Genomic DNA, 20,551 nt, shown 5'->3' on the forward strand with positions numbered 1-20,551 from the left:
CTGTCTTCTTGTTTTTCCTGCCTTCCTGTTTTCATGCTCCAGACCTACCATATCCAGAGTTCTGAAGACGTGGTGCACCAGCTCCTCGGACGACGGACTGGCGATCGTGGATTTCAGCCGAGCCTGGAGGAAAAACCACAGCTAGTCATTACATCTGGAGGCTCGGCAGCCGATAAACGGTGAGTCCAGTAAAAACACGAACCAGCAGGCAGAAACTGTATTTAAACTTCTGGAAGATGTCGATGAACTCGTCCTCTGACGGCGGCCGGGCTTTTTCTGCCAGCAGATCATCTGGAAACCAGTAAACAAGCCAGTTATTCCCACTCTGAGGAGAAGCTTTTACTTTGAAAAGAATCAGGCGGCGTTTACCTTCAGCAGTCTGCTTCTTGCTTTTCTTCTTCTTCTTCTTCCTCAGGGTCAGGAGGTTTGATGCGTCGGCCGTCTGCTGCAGCTTCCCCATGAACGACTCGATGTCGTCGAAGCAGTGGTTCAGGATCGTCTGAGGTACGGGAGGCACAACGTTATTCACTCTGTTGGGGAACAAACACTGCACTGCAAAAACACAAAGTCTTACCAAGTATTTTTGGTCTAGTTTATTGCAAATAAGACAAAACAAACTTACAGAACAGCTTGTTTTAGGTAAATAAGTCCTTAATATTTATGAAAAACTAAAAGTCCCAATGGAAGATTATTTCTCTCATTGGAAAAATGTCTTGTTGTAAATATAGCTAATACTTTCTAAGCTAAATATTTAGCTTTCTAACAGTTTGAAAACTTGCTAAAATATTTAGTTTTGAGCTAAATGTTTTGTTTGCAAACTAACTTAGCTCCCTAACTAAATATTTAGTTTACAAGCTAAATATTTTGTTTTACACAAACATGTCTTGATCAAAATGCAACTTTATAGCACATGATTTTCTTAATCTTTGACTGTTGGTGTAATTTATTTACACATTTTTGTATTTCAAGTCAATAATTCCTTAATATTGATGAAAAGGTTTTCGCTCAGATTATTACAGTTATAATATGGAAAAATGTTTTGTTATAAGTGGAACTAAAACTTTTTAAGTATTAAGGAATTGTTGACTTAAAACAAGCTCCTATATCTTGTTGAAAAGTTACTATAAGTTAGTTTAGTCTAATTTTAAGTATAAAACCATATTTGCCTGAGAAACCAGTAAGTCCTTGTTAAGGTTTTGTGTTTTTGCAGTGTAGAAGAGAGGAAATGAAACGGGAGCGTACCACTTCTCTCTCTGCACGCAGGAAGGAGATGTCCGGCCCGTTTGGTCCGTTTGCTGTGGAATCGGTTCATTTATGATTCTTTTAATCAGGTTTAGATTCACTGCTGACACACAGACGGACGCCGCCGTTTTGTCTCTTACCTTTCAGCCCAGGGTAGGGCGGCGGGTTGACCGGCGGCGCGTTGGGCGCGTACGGGAACGGAGGGCTCGGGATGTCGTACAGCTCGTACATCTTCCCTTCGCTCTTAGGATTCCTGCCGGAGACGAGAGGCGACTTTTAAATCCTCGGCTTCAGGAGCCGTTTGTGGGCGGCTGCCCAGAGCGGCGCGTGCTGTAGGGCGGCCCATCCACCAGAATTTAGTTTGTAAACTAAACATTTATCTTCCTAACTGCATATTTAGTTTGTAACTAAATATTTAGCTTGCCAACAAAATATTTTAACTAAAATTTTTGTTAGTAATAAAATATTTAGTTTATTTTCTAAATATTAGCTTGGTAACTAAATACTAATTTAAGCTAAGCCTTTAGCTTGCTAACAAAATATTCAGTTTTGAGAAATAGATATTTATTTTCCAAACTAAATGTTTATTTTGCAAAACTAAATATTTAGCTTGCTAACACAATATTTAATTTGTGAACTAAATATTTAACTATCACTATTAGTGAGATAGGGCTGCACAGTGGCACAGTTGGTAGAGCTGTTGCCTTGCAGCAAGAAGGTTCTGGGTTCAATTCCCAGCCCCGGTCTTTCTGCATAGAGTTTGCCTGTTCTCCCTGTACATGCATGGGTTTTCTCCAGGTACTCCAGTTTCCTCCCCCAGTCCAAAAACATGTCAGGTTAATTGGCCTCTCCAAATTGCCCCTAGGTGTGAGTGTGTGTGTGTGTGCATGGTTGTTTGTCTCTGTGTTGCCCTGTGACAGACTGGTGACCTGTCCAGGGTGACCCCACCTCTCACCCGGAACGTTAGCTGGAGAGGCACCAGCACCCCTCCTGACCCCACTAAGGGACAAGGGTGTAAAGAAAATGGATGGATAGTAATTCATTTATTAAATGTATTTATGAAACTTTTTTGAATATTTTATATTTGTTAATTTTTAGCTACGTTTATAGTATTATAAACATGTATCATATAAAATAACAGAATAAATAAAACCTATGAAGCTACATGATGATGTAAATGATGCTCGTTGGCCCCGGGAACCAACCGGGTAGCACCGCCCCTGCTGGGCTCCTCCAGGGGTTAAAGGTCAAAGCTGCTGTTTGTTGTGTAAATGCCCTTCGGCGAGGGCTGAAGAGTCAAATACGAAGTCAAAGACACACAACACAAATTCTCCTCTGTGAATATTTAAATCAGGTGTCCAAAGTGCGGGTCGGGGGCCTTTTACGGCCCTCAGAATGATTCTTGGCGGCCCTTCATCACAGCTCATGCAGCTGATGCTGATTTAAAACAATGTTGAGGTGAAGTTTTCACTGATATCAGGTAAAGCAAAGCAAAGTTTTCATCCAGGTTTCTGCTTTGAATTTAATTTATTTTAATGATAAAAGCTAAAACGCTGAGCTGAGCGTTTTAGTTTAAGAAAGTCATCAAAATGAAGCCAGACTGAACCATATTCTGTCCTTGTTGCTAAAAAGATTAAAAAAAAAAGTTCAGAAGAAAATTAAAAATGTAGCATTTGGTTTACTTCTCTTTTGTTTCCTTTAAATCTGTCAAACCTGAAGGAGGCTTTTTGTTTTCAATTTATGATTTACACATTTACAGAAATACACATTTTCTGGATTTAGTGTTTAGTTTATTGTTTAACTAGCTGGTCAAAATAAAAAAGCTCTTAAAATTTTATTTCAACTTGACATTTTTGGCCTAAAAAGTTTGGACTCCCTGATTTAAATGCAAACCATTTAATCTTATAAGCAGAATTACTGCTAAAAAACGAGTAAAAGAAATAAAATAAAATAAAAAAAGAAGCTTGAAGTTAACTTTTAATAAATCCTACCTAATAATTCCCTCTTTTCTGGATGAATTTGATAGAAATGTGGGTTTCTGTCTGTCTTACCGTGTTCGTTTTGCCCTTGGAGCGTCGGTGAAAGCGAAGCCAGTGGGAGCAGGTGATCCTGTCAGCAAACTGGCCTCGCTCTCACTGTCACACCTTCTTAAGTTATGCAGAAACCGGTAAAACGGGTCTGTTTCTGTCTCAGCTGTTTACATTGTCCTGCTGCGTTTCTGCCGCCCTGCCGGCCTTTTCAGCGCCGTGGACGGAAAATGACAGAACATCAAAATCGACCCGCATCCATCGCCGCTTTACTCTGAGAAAAACTGAAGCTAAGCCTGGTCCTCGTCTGGTTTCCACTAGAAACATACACAGAAACTAAACTCACCTGAAACAGAAGTGGGCAGATAACCCAGAAACTAAACTCGAGTTAGAGTAAAAAAGTATCTGGTGAAAAGTTTACTCAACTACTGAATAACTGATCAATTATCAATCATTTAATATTTAAATCACCAGAAGAACCAAAATACAAAGTTAAGTGGAAATTTTGGTATTTTAAGGATGAAAATGACAATAATTGGTTTAAAGTGTGTCTGAGTCTGGTGAGTTTCTGGTTGTTTTTCATTCAGTGGGAGAAAATCCAGACATTTTATCAAGAGTAGAAAGTACTGCATAATAAAAATACTCCTAAAAGTACATTTTGTTCCAAACTTCACTGAAGTAGATGTAACTAGTTTCTACCCAGCTCTATCGTTATTATTTTAACTTGTTTTAGGAAATATTGATTAAAAATCTGGCTGAATATTTCACTTATAACGAGACATTTTCCCATATTATAATTGAAATAATCTGCCAGTGGGACTAATTATTTTTTAAAATAAATATTAAGGAATTATTGACTCAAACTGAAAAGTTGCTTTTAATTTAGCTTTTAGTCTTTAACCAAAAATTCAAACAAGCTGAAAGAAATTAATTTGGAAACTTTTTTTATTTTGACTGATTTTGTTATTTTATTTTATTATTATTGTTCTACATTTGATTTTGTTATGTGATTATGTTATTTATATTAATTATTTACATTCTGGTCTTTAAAATACCAAAATATCCACATAAGTTTATTTTTAATTTGTCTAATGATGTAATGATTAAACATAACATCATTAATGTTTTATCATTTTATCAGAACTTGTATCAGAAAGTATTTGATACCAAATACATTTTTATTTTTTAGTACTGAACCCATTTCTGGTTTTGATATTTATACTACACTGAAAAAACAAACAGGTGATCCAACTACAAAAAAAAGGAGTTAATTTGTTACAATAATCAAATTAAGTATTTCTTTAACAGTTGTCATGTTAAAGAAACAGGAATAAATTAAGTTTGACAAACTTATTTTTATTACATGTAACAAATTAACTCGTATTTTTAGCTCCATTCTCTTTTTTCAGTGTATAAACTAGATAAAAATATTTGGTAAAAGTTTGTGTTTTTGCAGTTTTGCGTTAATTTGAGAGAGTTTATCTCCATGTCAACAGTAGAAGTGAAATCAAAACCTAGATTAGATCTTTAGGAGTTTTTATGACATCAGATGTTTTCCAGGATTTTCCCTCCATATATTTCGTACCTTTCGGCGTCGGGAGCCATCTTGCTGCTGCTGGAGACTTCGGAAACAGCACCTTTAATGTCTTCACAGATCAGCTCTGCCTGTGGGAACAACCAGCGTCAGTGAGGGAAGCCGAGCAGAGCTGGGCGCCGCCTCCACCGCCGCCGCCAGCGCTCCTACCTGCATCGGTTCGCAGTTGAAGAAGTGAATGTCTGGCTTCTTCTGATTGGCGCGCTGGCAGATCAGCAGCAGCAGCAAGGGGAAGTGCTTCACCGTGTCAATGGTGTCGCAGCGGTAGATGTCTCGGAATGAGTAACGCTCCAGTTCATCCTATATGAAAACACACTTCAGTTGGAGAAACTTCTGCATATGCGAGTTAAACAGCTGCTTCAGGCCTCCACACCACCAGGGGGCTCCCAAGAGCAACAACATACCATCGAATAATACAAACTAAATGCTATTAGTCAGGGAAAAACTATCTCTATATATTTTTTGTATTTGGTACACAAATAATAGATTAATCTCTTGCTGCTGTTCCCATTGGCCATAAAATTGAGCAAATTAAAATTATGAAAATAAATTCTCTAATTGGAAACACGGCAATTTAGAAAAAGCTCACAATTTTCAGTACAAAGTTTATGAAGTGTTTTTTCAGCTGTATTGGTGTATTTTGCAAAACTGCAATTGAAACACTTTTTTCGCATCACTTGAGTCACATTATCAGCAGCTGGATATTACTACTGCCAGAAACGACAAAGAAGACGACAGGAAGTAGTGGGAAGATGACGGTACAGCACGGTTTAGTTACTTATTGCATGAACAAAAGAATTAAGGTGTGATTTTAATTGCATTTCTTACTTAATGGAAACACCGCAATGCTGAAATTGTGTTTTTTCGACATTAGTGGGATATCGACAAACTTTTGCGCACATTTGTAACGGAAACACAGCAACTGTTTGTGAAATATAAGTTATGAAACATGGTAACTTATTTACTGTAAATTTAATGTAAGTGTATTACATATAGAGTAACTGAGGAATGATAAAGCATCTGGTGTTGACATCCAGATGCTTTATCTGGATGTCAGATAAAGTACATCCAGATGGCCCCTGTACCAAAGTTCATTGGTACAGGGGCCCCAATGAAAATCGGTTTGGGCCCCAGAAAGACTTTGGCCGGCCCTGCTTGGAGAATTAGGAATCATTTTGAATGAAACATTTCCATCCATTTGGCTGATGATTTGATGTAAAGTTGAAGAACTCGTATTTAGTCCTTCTGCTTCCTCATTTTTTCCAAATTATAACACTTTCTGTGAAACTACCCCACAGCATGACGCCACCACCACTTTGCTGCACAGTCAGTGAAGGGATTTAGGCCTGAAAGCCAAACATGGAAGTCTGAGTCAGATGGTTGAAACTTGGATATAATTGGATGATCCAACAGGACAATGGTCCCAAACACATCTGAGTAAAAATAATAAAATTCATGTCCTTTGCTAAAAGTTGGCTTTTCACCACTAACCAAAACATTTAAACAAACTGATTAAAAATTCAGCTAAAATCAGACCAGAAGGAGCCGAGTTTACTGACTTTGACAAGGACTCTGGTTTTCAATGAGCAGCTTCCCTAAAAAAGCTGCAGGAAAAACAGCAAACAGAGCAGCTCTCTCCATTGGCGTTACGCCTGAAGGGCTGCTGGTGTTTTAACTCCCTCACATTTCATTCACTTTAGATTAAAACTTCATTTCTGCTGCCAGTCTGCAGTGAAACTGATGTGGAAACGAACAACAGTTTGTGACGTTTAAATCTCACACTCAGCTGCTGAATTCATGTCTGACACAGATCCACTCTGAGGATCGTGTTCCTCACGTATGGAACACCAAAAGAACCAAAAAAAATAGCAAAATCTCATGTGTCTTTCATACACTGCAGTTGTATGTAAATAAACCAAATAACCAGCCAATCACAGACAGATAGTTTTCATTCAGCTGTTAAAACGCCTGGGTGGACCTAGCCCCGCCTTCGAGGCGCAGCTCCTCCAGACTAGCCAGCAGCAATTAGCCAACAGCTGGTGAGCTCATTATGTCAGGTGGAGCTTCAGAAAGAGGGAGAAGTTTTTAAAGAGACAGACGCCCAATTTCAAGGAGTTAAATCAGGAAGTAAAATTTCTTTTGAGTCATATTTGATATTTATGGTATTTTTATATCAACTGAAGGAAACTTGTAAACACAATTGTGCTATAAAATGGCTCATGTGCCTGGAAAACACAATGCTGCCCCTTTAGTGGAAACATCATAATTCTAAAACTGTGTTTTTTCGATGTCAGCAGAATATAGACACAGATTTGTGCAGGTTTGAGACGGACACGCGGCTCGTGCCTCACCTCACTGCTGGCGTCTCGGAAACGAAGCGAGTTGCTCCCGATGTCCAGCAGCATCTTCTGGCTCCACAGTTTGTTGTTGTCGGCCAGGAAGGAGAGGCGGGCCTGCGCCTCCTCCACGCCCTGGACGTTCCCGTCCTGCAGCGAGAACGTCAGCAGGTGCTGCAAAAATAAAAACAGATAAAGTCAGAAAGTTCATCTCGCATCATTTCTTCCAGCAGAGTCTGGTAGAAAATTATTACATTTACTCAGTTACATTAACGGCTAACTTGCTTTGTACTTTTAGAAGTATTTTACCTCACTGTACTTTATACTTTTACTTGAGTTATTTTATTCTGAAGTATCTCTGCTTACTTGAGTAAAATTTCTGAATTCTGAATGAAAAACAAACATGTTTCAACCACCAGACTCATACCTGCAGTTTCTGTTACAGTTTCATGAGTTTTATTTAGAAAGAAACTGATTTGGAAACATTTTCTTTTGCCTGATTTTTAATTTTTTTTTTTTACTTATATGAATTATTGTCCTTTTCGTCCCTAAAATACCAAAATTTCCACTTAACTTTATATTTTGGTCTGTCGGATGATGTAATTCTAAAACATTAAATGATGGATAATTTGATCAGTTACTTTTTACCAAATACTTCTTTACTCTTGAGTATTTTCTTGGCTACTTTATACTTTCTTCTACTCTTAGTGAGTAGTTTTTTGTGGCCGTGTCTGTATGGAAGATACTCACGTTTACCAGATGTTTCATGACTCGCGTCATCTTCTTGCCTGGAGGAAAGACAGAAAATGAATCTCAGCTTTGAACAGATTTTTCTAAACCTGATGTTAAATCTCTAAACAGCGGCTTCATTCAAATCAACCTCCGATTGTTTTCCGCCTGCCAGCCGAGCCGCCTCCGCCTGTGAGCCGCCCAACCAGTCCGGCCACCGCGCAATCTCACCGTCTATCTGCTCCTGCCGCCGCTCACAGAGCAAACACTCAGCTCCTTTTACACTTTCTGACTCCATCAGAGGAATTAAACTAGGTACAGAGCTCAAGTACTCTGGAAATGTCAGTACATCCAGTTTAGTCAGTAAAGTTTGACATTCCAGGTTAGAAAGATAAGAACAAACCAAAGGGTTCTTCCCGCTCTCCTTATTAGCTGTTCTTGTTCAATCGGTAATAATTTGACAGCCAGGTTTCTCCGTGAATCAACTGGACCTGAAGTGATGAATGAACTCACCTGGAGCGGCTGCGTCTCCTGCGGCTGACGGGTTTGCTGTGAGCCGGAGTCCGCCGGCGCGTCCGCGTCAACGCAGAGGTGTGTCCCATCCCGCCCAAACAGCCGTACCTAGGAGATGAAAATATTTACTTTGGATCACCTGAGCCAGGAACAGCTACATCCTCAGCAAATAAGACGGCTTTGTTTATTTAAAAATACATTAAAATTAGGCTCTTTCAATGAGCATAAATCAAGGAAAATCTGTAAAATAACCAACCAAAGAACGTTCAGTTGCTTTTATTGAACAGGAACCCAAACATCGACCGAACCGGGTTTGGTTCTGAGTTTGATCCGATTTTCAACCCAACAGTTAAAGTGAATATTTTCTATGTTTAAAGCCAACAAGAAAAATAATAACTTGTTACGAAACAAGTAATATAAGTTAACTAAGTAACTATTAAGTAATTTGGAAAACTGCACATCTTAAGCGACAGTAAACTGTCACCATGGCAACAGAAAGTGACGCAGGAGCGTTCAGGCGCGACTTTATTGCAGTGAACTTTGCCTTATAAATATATATAGTTTCAGCCATGTCCCTCTGAAATAGTTATGCTTTGCTGAAAAGGGTTAAAGTTTATAAGGGATTTTTTAATGTCAAACATATATTTGAACATGAATCTAATTTAAACAGGTGATCTATTTTTATTGTTGTATTAATTAAGAAAAATGTTTTATTTTTTTATATAAATACCAGATGCCAGTCATAATAATTGAATAGTTTTTGTAAGTTGAGAAATGTAAATTATATCACATTATATCGATCACAGTCTTGTTTGTGTATTGAATCAAAATGCATGTGGAAATTTGCCTTTGGTGACTAAAAACACAATACACAACAGCTCTATTGTTAACATTGATTTAAATGTTATTTAACCAACTGATTACCAATTTATATTTATTTTTTCTGTCTTTTGCTTTTTGGTCACTCTTAATATCTTACAGTTTTTTTTAAAATTATTTTAAGTATTTGAGGGGATGAATGCTTCCAAACAAACCGACACAAAGTGAAAAACTGTGATGTAAACATAAACCCAGTTATTATGTCTTATAATGACGACACTTATTTGGTTTAAAGATCTGCTTCAGTTTTGTGTTTTATGTCTCTTTGTGAAACTGAATCAGCTTTTTCTCAGGTGAAACATTTAACTGAACACAACCTTGAACAAGCAGCGTCCCGCAGTTTAAAACTCAATATTTACTCAGTAAAACATGGAGAATGACGGATTATAACAAACAGAAACGTTTTGGCTTTATGATGTAGCTTCAGTTTGTTGGGGAGTTCATTATTGTTAGAAAGGTCTTGCCATATTCAATTGTTGATTATTGCCATTAATGTTTTGCCGTATAAGTTCATTCCTATCATTTCTTTTTTGTTCATTTTTTGTTTTGATTTTTTAATCGAATTCGATTCAAATTCAAAATTATTTTATTGATCCCAAATGGAGGTTAAATGTTGTAACTCATTTTAATTCAAATAATTGGTGATGACTGTTGGCAGGAAAGGAGCTCTTTCCTGCCAACAGTTGTTTTCCTGCCAACTGCCAACAGCAGGAATCAGCTGTTGCCTCAAATGCACTCCACACTTTTCAGGTTTTGATTGATAAAATATCTTGACGAAATTAACCTTTTTCCATTCTGCTTTGTAAATGTGCAGGATTTTATGTTGGTTTATCATATAAAATAATAATAAACCACTATTTTACCGGCGCCCAGTGGAGGGCGCTCTAAGCTTTAGAAGGGAATCACCTTGAGTCAAAAACTTCAGTTTTGATTCGGGTTGAATTGAGAGATTTTTCTCTCATTTGAACTCTACTTTGAAACAAAACGTTAAATATGTGGGAGATGAATTTTATATTATAATTTCCCATAAACGTTTCAGCTGAAAAAGTCCAGATCTTTGGGTCTCATAAGGATGAATCCTCTGGAAAAGTGTCATTCAGAAAGTTTTTGTTGTTAAAATTACGCTCAGTAGTCTGGAGGTAAATTATTAAAATTAATTTTACAGTCTGTACCGGCCTCTGTTTTCCTCCAATGGGAACTGTTTGGGCGGAGTCACGCCACGTAAGGTTAAACAGTTGACTTTAGTGTGAGGACATTTGGTCAACCTCGGAGAAGATTTACCTGTGATTAGAGGTAATTAATGAGTATTTATTGGGTTAATTAAGAGGTTTTGCCTCGCCTCTTTAAAGGGGAACTTACTCAGTTGTTTTCTGTTTTATTTACCTCAAGAGCAGGCGGCATACGTGGCATCCTGTGTGTGTGTGTGTGTGTGTGTGTGTGTGTGTGTGTGTGTGTGTGTGTTGTTATTGCTACTTCAGATTTGTACTATTATTTTAACAAAGTATGACCAAGTATGGCACTAAATAAGGAGAAAAATCACAAAAGATACAGCAAACTGAAATGAAATGAGAGTGGTAAACTATTGAAATGTTCTTTTAAAACAGTTTTAACTGTTACGTTCTCACTGTTTTTCTTTATTCTACCCTAACCCTGACTGAAAACACCGACACGTGTTGGAAAATTAAATCCTAATCTCTCAAAGTGTTTACGGCTCATTCAGGTTTGTTATCGGCATCGGAATTTAACCTTTAAGTGACAGAAAGCAGCGTGTGTAATTTATTTACGTCTAGTCTGTGACCGGTGAGCTGGATACACATCAACTGGATAAGTAGCAAAATTCTCTTTGGTTTTTATTATTTGTGTATTAATAGATTTATTTATTTGATTTGATTTTTTAGCACAATTAGTTTTTATTGATAATATTCAGAGGGGAGATGAGAAGGAGGGAATAAAAACATTCAGCAAATGAGTCAAGGCTGGGAATCGAACCCGGGACTTCGGCATGGAGTATTAGCTTCTGTATGCCTCTAAATGCGTAAACGCCCCAAACTGTTTACGTATCTAACCTAGCCGGCTTGGACATGAGTATGTAGCTCTCTTCATCCGTTCCGTGGGGACCTGAACGCATCGCGTGTTTGTTGCATCAGCGGAAGAGAGGCAGGAGCCCACGTCCTGCTGGGTGGGAAGAACACGCGGGTAAACTTATGTCTCTTTAATAGCTTTTATTCTTAAACTGTAACATTTATAGCGCTGCTTGCTTAATGTTCGCTTTGAACTGTGACGACAGACGTTGGCGCGCGGGTTTTGTGTGAACGTGGCGGTTGAATTAGTAGCCGCACGTGCGCGAGCGAAAGGATAACGGCTGATTTCTCTGATGTTTCCGCATGTTCTCTACCTGTTTGCTAACAGTGTTAGCTGCTGCCTATCAGGCGGATTTGTGTTCTGTGTTGAAAGCTGTAGATGCTCCTGTTCGTGTGTGTTGTTATGGTGACCAAGATATCTGGTCAGGTTATTGTTTTTTATTACTGTCTCACAGCTAGCTGAAGCATGAGGAATTTACATTTACGATGTAAATCCCCTAATCTGGGATTATCCTAAACCAGGCAAATAGACTTATCTTTACTCGCCGGCTGGTTGGGTGGTTGGCATTGTAGTTTCACACTCACCTCAACATGCCTTTACATCCCTGTCCTGTTTCTGTACGTTCTCATTGTGTATTAGCGATGCAAGATATATCGGCAACAACATCGGCATGTGTTCGATAGGTAAACCTAGGCCGATAGTAACGTTTTTTTCCGTCTTGTTTGTGTTTCTATAGGAGGAGGCACTGTTGCCAACTCCTGAGAAAAACAGTAGCTATTGGTAGCTCATAAAAGTCCGAAAAAATAATAATAATAAAAATGATTCTGTGAATGTTCATATTGGATTTTGAGTTTGAGCTGCCTCCGACTTGCCTGCCCAGAATTCTGACTTCTGAAAATCGACTTTCATAGATATATTATTATTATTATTATTATTATTAAAGTAAATTTCTGCCAAAAAACAAATAATTCTTGATTAATTGCAGAAATTTTCTAGAAAAAAACTTTTGACTTTGAAAAGTTGAACAAAAAATTTAAATTAACCCTTACATTTTCAGATTAACTTCAGATTTATTTATTTATTTTTTTTAAAAAAAGCTTGGAAATTTCTCAGTCTGAAAAATAAATAATTTGCTGGAAAGAAATCTAAAATTTTGAGATTAATCTCAGAAATTTTGTAGACAAAAAAAACTGAAAACTTTTGTGTTTGGAAAGTCAAAAAATTTCTTAAGCCCCCCTCCATCCCCCCTCCCCCCACTTCAAATTTTCAGATTAATCTCAGAAATTTTTTGGAAAACACGTGGAAATTTCTAAGTTTGAAAAGTCAAAAATTTGCCAGAAAAAAATTCAAACTATTTAGAAAAACTTGAAAATTTATGAAAATTTGGAGGTGTTTTACTACTTTTTAAAACTATATATCTACAACGGGCCTAATATGGCAGCGTGTTTAAGTACCTCGACATGAGAGCATTAATAAGAGTGGGGTTTATTTCTGTAAGAAGCATGCAGCATTGTTTCAGTGCAATGATGATTAAAGTCTGTTTTTCTGGAGTTGCAACCCAGACTTTGCATTAGAGAGCCGTAGATTTAATATTATTTCTGCGTCTGTTGGTTTAGCGTAAATCCTCCTGTTAGCGTTTTCTGCTCCATTTGGTAACAAAGTCCTCGGGTTCTGGTCAGTTCTTCAAACCGATGAGGCACACCCAGTACCGGTTAAATCCTCTAAAATGATTCATGTGTTCACGTCTGAAGGCCGGGTGTTTGCTAGCATCTGCTGAGCAGGCGTCGCGACGTTTGGTGGTTTTATCATCCGCTCTGTTCCCAGATGGAGAAGCAGCCTCTGCCAGATGACGGTGATAAGACGGGAGCGCCGGACCCAGACGGCGGCGGCGACGCCGTGCAGCCGGCCGCCTCCGAGGCTCCGTCCCGGGCCGGATGGAACAGCAAGGTGGAATATTTTTTAGCCCAGGTGGGATTCAGCGTCGGCCTGGGAAACGTCTGGAGGTTTCCGTATCTGTGCCACCAGAACGGAGGAGGTGAGCAGATGGAGGAAGAGCCGCTCCGGCTCAGGTTTATTTGAGCTGAAACAATGTTGCATCTAAAAGAAACTGTTGTCCTCCCCACTGGCTGGTCCACCAGTTTAACATTTAAAACCAATAATACAAAGAAACATCTAAAACCAACTTCAGAACAAGATTTCAAAGAGTTCATCTGTAAAACTGCTATTACAAAGAAACTAAGTTTGTACTGTAAAACAGAACAACAAAAGATGCTGCACTGCAAAAACTAAAAATCTTACCAAGTATTTTTATTTAGTTTCTTCTGCAAATATCTTAGTTCACATGAAATAAACAAAACTAACCTACAAGTAACTTTCCATCAAATCTAGGGGCTTGTTTGAATAATTCCTGCATATTGATTTTAAAAAGTAGTTTCCACTAGCAGATTATTTCACTGATGACTTGGGAAAAATGTCTTGCTACTGAGATAATTCATTAATCATGTAGTGGATGTTTCCTGCTGAGGCGTTCAGTGACGTTTTATTGTGAAACAGAACAGTTTTTCTCTAAAGCCCTGAGACGTTTTCTTTTCTATTTGACTTAAGGCGATTCCACACTTTTAAAACTTTTTGTCTCTTTCTTTCTCTTCTTTCTGTTTCTCTGCTAACTGCCGTTAGCATTCCTCAACAGTTGCTTGGTGGAAGTGAGAGCGTTGCGCAACACAAATAATCATCTGGCCGAAACACGGCACGCTAAGTAGTAGAACATAACCTGACTGAGCCTAAATGATTAATTTTGATGGGTAACACAAATAAAGTTATTAATGCAAGTTTTGATTCACACAGCAAACAAAAACAATAACAGCCATAAAACTCTTGTTTGTACGAAGTCACCGCAGGTTTTAAACCGGATTGGTTAGTTTGTCCTCAGGCGGTGAATGAAGGTGTGACGACATTAATGCATGTGTTCATAATTCAGCAGCATGTTCAGACAAACAGGATCTGATCAGAGGAAAGTCATTTACATTCATTTTCACAGATTTACAAATTTTCCTGAGCTTCAAAATGAAGTTGGGAATCCAGAACAAATCCCAGATTTTGGGAAAAAACCTATTTTGTTTTCAATTCAAATCGCATGAAGTCGGTTTTGGTCCAATTCCAGGACAGAAAACGGTCGTAACTTTTCCGTCATTCTGCAGCCAGAAGCTGTTCGTAACCTCTGCAGTCTTTTCAGCTCCGTGTTCATCACATATTTTGTTTGTCTGCTTTCGGCCGCCTCTCTCCAGGAGCCTTCCTGCTGCTCTACGTGTTGCTGATGCTGGTTGTGGGAATCCCGTTGTTCTTCCTGGAGCTGGCGGCCGGCCAGGACATCCGGCAGGGAAGCATCGGAGTCTGGAAGTACATCTCTCCCAGGCTGGCGGGAATCGGTTACTCCAGCTGTGTGGTAGGGAAACCTACCGACGTCTGCAACGCAGCGAGAAGCATCTGGATGAAAAGTTTATTATTCTGATGAAATACGAGCAGAAAAACACCAAGAGAACATCTCTGATTTATCACTTATCTGGAAATCCATCCAGATATCTAGTTTTCACCACCAGGATCATGCTAGCATAGCTTGCTTTCTGTTAAAAAAGTAACAATTCAAAAATGACTCAAAATAAAATGTTACTGATATTTGAGCATTCTGAGTGGATTGTCAGGATGAGGATTTGGGTTCTCTACAGAGTTTTGTTTTTTCCTGCAGGTCTGCTTCTTCGTGGCGCTCTACTACAACGTCATCCTCGCCTGGAGCCTCTTCTACCTCGGGAACTCCTTCCAGTACCCGTTGCCTTGGCAACGGTGTCCCAAACACGGAAACGTAACGGGTAAAAACACAAAGCAGCGAAGTTCCCGGCCAGGAGGAGCTGGTTGGTTTCTGACGGTGAGGCGTCTGTTTTGGCTCCAGAGAAGGAATGCGAGGCGAGTTCCCCGACGTCGTTCTTCTGGTACCGCAGAGCGCTGAACATCACCGACTCCATCGACCAGGTGGGATCCTTCAACCCCTACATCGTGGGCTGCCTGCTGGCCGCCTGGACCATCGTCTGCCTGGGGATGTTCAAGGGCATCAAGTCCTCCGTCAAGGTCACTCGCCAGCTTCCTCCTTCCAGCTGAAGCGATCCTGTTGAAGCTTCTCAGTTTCAGTTCTGTGTTTGGAAATTGCTTACATTTCAAATTGGTGTTTTCAAGGTTTGGAAAGTGCTTGATTTCTTCACCAAGTCCTTGAAAGTTCTTAATATTGAAACTTCATTAAGTAGAATCTAATGTTTGGTTTAAACTTAAATTTATAAAACCCGCATTGAGCTGAAACTAGATATTTAAAAACACTTCATTTTTCTCACTGTTGGAGTTAAATCTGACTAAACTTTTCTTGTTTTAACTCAGAATCACCTAAATTATCTCTATTTGCTAACTGCCAGAAAACTTTACACAACTTTTATCTAAAGATATTTTTGTAAGTGTCTCAGCCCAGAGATTTAAAAACATTTAGTCGGTTTTATTTGACCTTTTCCTGCTGTTATTAACGGTAATAAATTATAAAATATGAATTGAAACGGCATTTTTTTAGTTTATTTGTGCTGTTTTTATCTCCAAAATGTGGAGCTGGAAAAGTTTGAAAACTTACCTAGAAATCAGGCACCCAGGAGTTTGGAAACATTTCAGATAATTAAAACAAAAACCTGATCAATAATTATTGATATCGACCGATATGAAGGGCTTGACCCGTTTTTAGGCTTCAGTTTAACTAAATATTTGATGGATAAACCGCTAAACCCAGCTAGCAGGAGCTAATGCTAAGCTGCTAACACATAGAAGCTAACGGCAGCAGCTAAACCTTTCAGCCGCTCGAATCGACACCTGGCAGGTTTTCCAATAATCGATCAGATTGATGGTCTGCTTGGTTCCAGGTCATGTATTTCTCCTCCATCTTCCCCTACGTGGTTCTGGTCTGCTTCCTGATCCGCAGCCTCAAGCTGGACGGCGCCGCAGAGGGAATCGCCCACATGTTCTACCCCAAGGTACTGCCCGGCCCGGCCCGGCCCGACCGGCGTTTCCCTCGGCCGACCTCTGACCTGTCGCCGTGTGCTTGCAGCTGTCGACCTGGGCGGACATCCAGGTGTGGCGCCAGGCGGCCACGCAGGTGTTCTTCGCTCTGGGCCTGGGCTTCGGCTCCATCATCGCCTACTCCTCCTACAACCCCAAGAACAACAACTGCCACCGCGACGCCTTCACCGTCTCCTCCATCAACTTCCTGACCTCGCTGCTCGCCACGCTGGTGGTGTTCGCCGTGCTCGGCTTCCGCGCCAAGAAAAGGGTCATGACCTGCGTGGCCAGGTGGGGTCAGAGGGCAGAGGGAGGCGGGGCAAGTCGGCCATATCAGTTTCCTTTCCTCACTTTTTATTTTTTCGTTTTGCCCTTTTGGATTTTCTTCATTCTAAACTATTTATTTTTTATACTTTATTTCCTTTTTGTTTCCATTTTTTATTTTTCTTTGTATTCATTTCCTCCTTTTTTGCATTTTTTGTTTTATTTTTTTCAGTTTTTTGTTTTTATTTCCTCTATTCTCTCCATTTCATTTGTTCATTATTTTTGTTAGTTTTTTGCGTTTTTCTGCCTCATGTTTTTATTCTTGTCTTTTTACTTTGTAAGCTTTTCTTTTCGTCTCATTTCCTTCGTTTGTCTCCTGCAGGAACCTGAAGCAGCTGCAGTGGCAGCATCATGCCGACATGCCGACCTTTAACCTTTCTGACCCGGACTCTGTGGACTGGCGGGCCTACAGCTCCTGGTTCAACCAGCATAAAGAGACTCTGGCGAATCTGACCGACTGCGACCTGGAGAAGGAGATGCAGACGGTGAGGCGTGGTTTCAGGTTGACCTTTGACCTCTGGACAGCTCTGACGGCGGCTGCGTTTGGTTGCAGGGCGTGGAGGGGACGGGCCTGGCCTTCATCGCCTTCACAGAGGCCATGACGCAGCTGCCCGGCAGCCCCTTCTGGTCGGCGCTCTTCTTCCTCATGCTGCTCAACCTCGGACTCAGCACCATGTTCGGAACCATGGAGGGAATCCTGGCGCCGCTCCGGGACCGCTTCGCCTCGCTGGCCCGCAACAAGACCAAGCTCACTGGTAAACCTCCAGTCCACACTGGGGGGAAACCAGTTCAGACTGGGAGGAAACCAGTTCAGACTGGGAGGAAACCAGTTCAGACTGGGAGAGAACCAGTTCAGACTGGGGGAAACCAGTTCAGACTGGGAGAGAACCAGTTCAGACTGGGAGGAAACCAGTTCAGAGTGGGAGGAAACCAGTTCAGACTGGGGGGAAACCAGTTCAGACTGGGGGGAAACCAGTTCAGAGTGGGAGGAAACCAGTTCAGACTGGGAGAGAACCAGTTCAGACTGGGGGAAACCAGTTCAGACTGGGAGAGAACCAGTTCAGACTGGGGGGAAACCAGTTCAGAGGAGAACCAGTTCAGACTGGGGGGAAACCAGTTCAGAGGAGAACCAGTTCAGACTGGGGGGAAACCAGTTCAGAGGAGAACCAGTTCAGACTGGGGGGAAACCAGTTCAGAGGAGAACCAGTTCAGACTGGGGGGAAACCAGTTCAGAGGAGAACCAGTTCAGACTGGGGGGAAACCAGTTCAGACTGGGGGGGAAACCAGTTCAAACTGGGAGAGAACCAGTTCAGGCTGGGGGGAAACCAGTTCAGACTGGTCTGGACTGGTTCTCTCCCAGTCTGAACTGGTAAACCGAGGTTGAGCTCCATCCTTACTGGTGATTCTCCAGTTCATCTCCAGTATTTTTATAGTTTTTTCTCCAAACTGGGATGTTTAAATGTTTGGTGTTTCCTGTGGGAAGTTTCTGTTTCCTGCCTGGTTGACCTTTTGACCTCTGTCCCTAACCGGCGTCCATCTTGGTTCCAGTGGCCAGCTGCGTGGTGGGCTTCCTGATCGGCCTGCTCTTCACGCAGCGCTGCGGGAACTACTTTGTGACGATGTTCGACGATTACTCCGCCACGCTGCCGCTCATCATCGTCGTCGTGTTCGAGACCTTCAGCGTGTCGTGGCTCTACGGCGCCGACAGGTGAGGCTGCCGCCGCCTCGGCGCGCTGCGCTGACGCCGCCATGTTGACGCCGCCATGTTGATGCCTCGGCGCGCTGCGCTGACGCCGCCATGTTGACGCCGCCATGTTGACGCCGCCGCCGGTCTCTGGTCTCCCTCCAGGTTCCTGGACGACATACAGGCCATGCTGGGCTGGAGGCCGTCGGTGGTCTACAAGTACCTGTGGAAGTACGTGTGTCTGCTGGCCATGCTGGGGCTGCTGGGCGCCACCACCGTCCGCATGTTCATGGAGACGCCGAAGTACATGAGCTGGAACCAGGAAACGGTACGCAGCGGGTCAGAACCGCCTTCAGGGGATCATTAAAAATCACCAATAATCAGAAACCAGAACAATCTGTTACACGCTTTACTTCCTTCCTTCATTTCTTTTCCTTTCTTTCCATTTGTGAAACAACAAAGTCAAAGTTGTTTCTGTACGTTATAATCTGAACACAAGTGCACACCACACTTTTCAGATTTTATTAGTATCATAAACGACGTGTTTATTGAATCTGCTGAAATGTTGAAGTTTGTTGTAGCAAAGGAGGAAAACATGAAAGCTGAAGTTTTAAAACTTCGTTTTTCGTCTCGTCTGGTTTTTCCGTCTGATGGATGTTTTGTTTTCCAGGCGTCGGAGGTCCGGCTGCCGTACCCCGGCTGGGCTCTGGCGGTTCTGGCCCTGCTGATCGTCTTCGCCATGTTGCCCGTCCCGGTCGGGTTCATCTACTCGGTTCTGCAGGACCGCAGGCGGCCGACCAGCAGGCACACGGAGGCGGGTCTCTACCGCATCGTTAACTTTGACGAAACGCCCATGACGGACATGACCGACCCGGACCGGACCGACGACCCGGACCGGACCGAACCGGACCACCGGAACGGCTTCACACCGTCTGAGTCTTAGAGATTTACACGACGCAGGATTAGGGCCGGACTAAGAGATTATTTTTAATTACAATTAAAAAAAATCATAATATTACCAGAATAAAAGTCGCAAAATTAGGAGAAAAGTCGTTTTTCAGATATTCAAACCCTTTTTGAATATCTTGCTGAATATCAGATTTGCGGTAGATTGTGACAAAATATTTTAAATAAATGATTTCCCCTTTTTGTCTGGACAGTAAATCAATAACAAATCGTAATAGACGTGGTCAGTTTCAATCGGTAAAACATCTGGTTGAATATTCTGAATATTCCGGGTTGAATATTCCGGGTTGAATATTCCAGGCTGGATTTATTTGTAAAACTTTCGTTCCAGAATATAAATTCCCCAGATGCTCAACGTTCCTGTGTTGGAGTTATCCTGGAATCACTTTATTCCGTTTTTATCGCAACATTCCAACGTTTTTTCCAATCAGTAAATTTTTTTTACTACGATTTTTTTCATTTCATTACAACTTTCTCTTATTATTATAACTTTTTTTACAAATAACTTTGTCGTGACTATTCTGGTAATATTTCTCTTTTTTGCATATTATTACAACTTCTGGTAATAATATGACTAAAATGTAGTTATTACAACTTTATTATTACAAAATGTTTCTCGTGTTATGATTGTTCTTACGACATTGTAACTTTTGTCGTACGACTTTTTTCTCACATTGTTGCGATTTTTATTCTGGTTTCATCTCTCTTCTTGTCTGCATTTTTTCTGGTATTACGACTTTTTTCATATGAGTTTATTCTCGTAATATTACGACTTTATTTAGATAATATTGTGACTTTATTCTCATAATTATTGTTTGGCCCTAATGCTCCGTCACAGAAATGACCAAAATTCTGCCATAACAACTTTAATTCACCATTTCCGGAGCAAAAACTTTCATTTTTAAATATTTAAAACATTTTCCCCTATTTATTTTCACAAAGTTAAATTAAATCCATAAGTTTATGGATTTATTAAATTGTTTTTGCAACAGGAATATCTTTTAAAAAGTTGATATTTGAGGAACTGAAACGCTGCTAAACCAACCCGTCATGATCCATTCCTGCACATCCTTGTTGTTTCACGACTTTGTGTTTT

At 40.6% G+C, this 20,551-nt stretch overlaps 2 protein-coding genes across 6 annotated transcripts in view; one reads left to right on the top strand and one right to left on the bottom strand.

Moving 5' to 3' along the window:
• eps8l1b (EPS8 signaling adaptor L1b) overlaps window positions 1-8,588 on the bottom strand; it is a 21,004-nt gene extending 12,416 nt beyond the window's left edge. Inside the window, exons 1-10 of one of the 3 annotated variants that reach the window (XM_007542655.2) lie at window positions 8,442-8,588; window positions 7,950-7,987; window positions 7,215-7,373; window positions 5,014-5,163; window positions 4,855-4,934; window positions 1,383-1,495; window positions 1,243-1,295; window positions 370-499; window positions 203-291; window positions 49-123 (exon numbers count right to left, since the gene is read on the bottom strand). In XM_007542655.2, coding sequence (XP_007542717.1) covers window positions 49-123; window positions 203-291; window positions 370-499; window positions 1,243-1,295; window positions 1,383-1,495; window positions 4,855-4,934; window positions 5,014-5,163; window positions 7,215-7,373; window positions 7,950-7,979 — 879 coding nt within the window. In that variant the 5' untranslated portion in view covers window positions 7,980-7,987; window positions 8,442-8,588. Of the gene's footprint in view, window positions 1-48; window positions 124-202; window positions 292-369; window positions 500-1,242; window positions 1,296-1,382; window positions 1,496-4,854; window positions 4,935-5,013; window positions 5,164-7,214; window positions 7,374-7,949; window positions 7,988-8,079; window positions 8,105-8,441 lie in introns of those variants that run through there. The other 2 variants (XM_007542653.2, XM_007542654.2) reach the window with 2 other exon arrangements.
• LOC103131089 (sodium-dependent neutral amino acid transporter B(0)AT2-like) lies at window positions 7,306-19,432 on the top strand. 3 transcript variants are annotated; one of them, XM_016666381.1, is made up of 12 exons: window positions 7,306-7,370; window positions 13,227-13,437; window positions 14,687-14,844; window positions 15,145-15,265; window positions 15,346-15,521; window positions 16,346-16,456; window positions 16,531-16,772; window positions 17,128-17,290; window positions 17,359-17,560; window positions 18,354-18,513; window positions 18,655-18,817; window positions 19,160-19,432. In XM_016666381.1, the coding sequence occupies exons 2-12, from the start codon at window positions 13,227-13,229 to the stop codon at window positions 19,430-19,432; spliced, it is 1,980 nt and encodes a 659-aa protein (XP_016521867.1). In that variant the 5' UTR covers window positions 7,306-7,370. The 3 variants fall into 3 exon arrangements, with proteins under 3 accessions (XP_016521867.1, XP_007542719.1, XP_007542718.1); XM_007542657.2 differs by lacking the exon at window positions 7,306-7,370 and adding an exon at window positions 10,536-10,613; XM_007542656.2 differs by lacking the exon at window positions 7,306-7,370 and adding an exon at window positions 11,425-11,516.
• Window positions 19,433-20,551: the final 1,119 nt, after the last annotated feature.

Source organism: Poecilia formosa, unplaced genomic scaffold (genome assembly GCF_000485575.1).
Source record: "Poecilia formosa unplaced genomic scaffold, Poecilia_formosa-5.1.2 Scaffold716, whole genome shotgun sequence".
Classification (NCBI taxonomy): Eukaryota; Metazoa; Chordata; class Actinopteri; order Cyprinodontiformes; family Poeciliidae; genus Poecilia; species Poecilia formosa.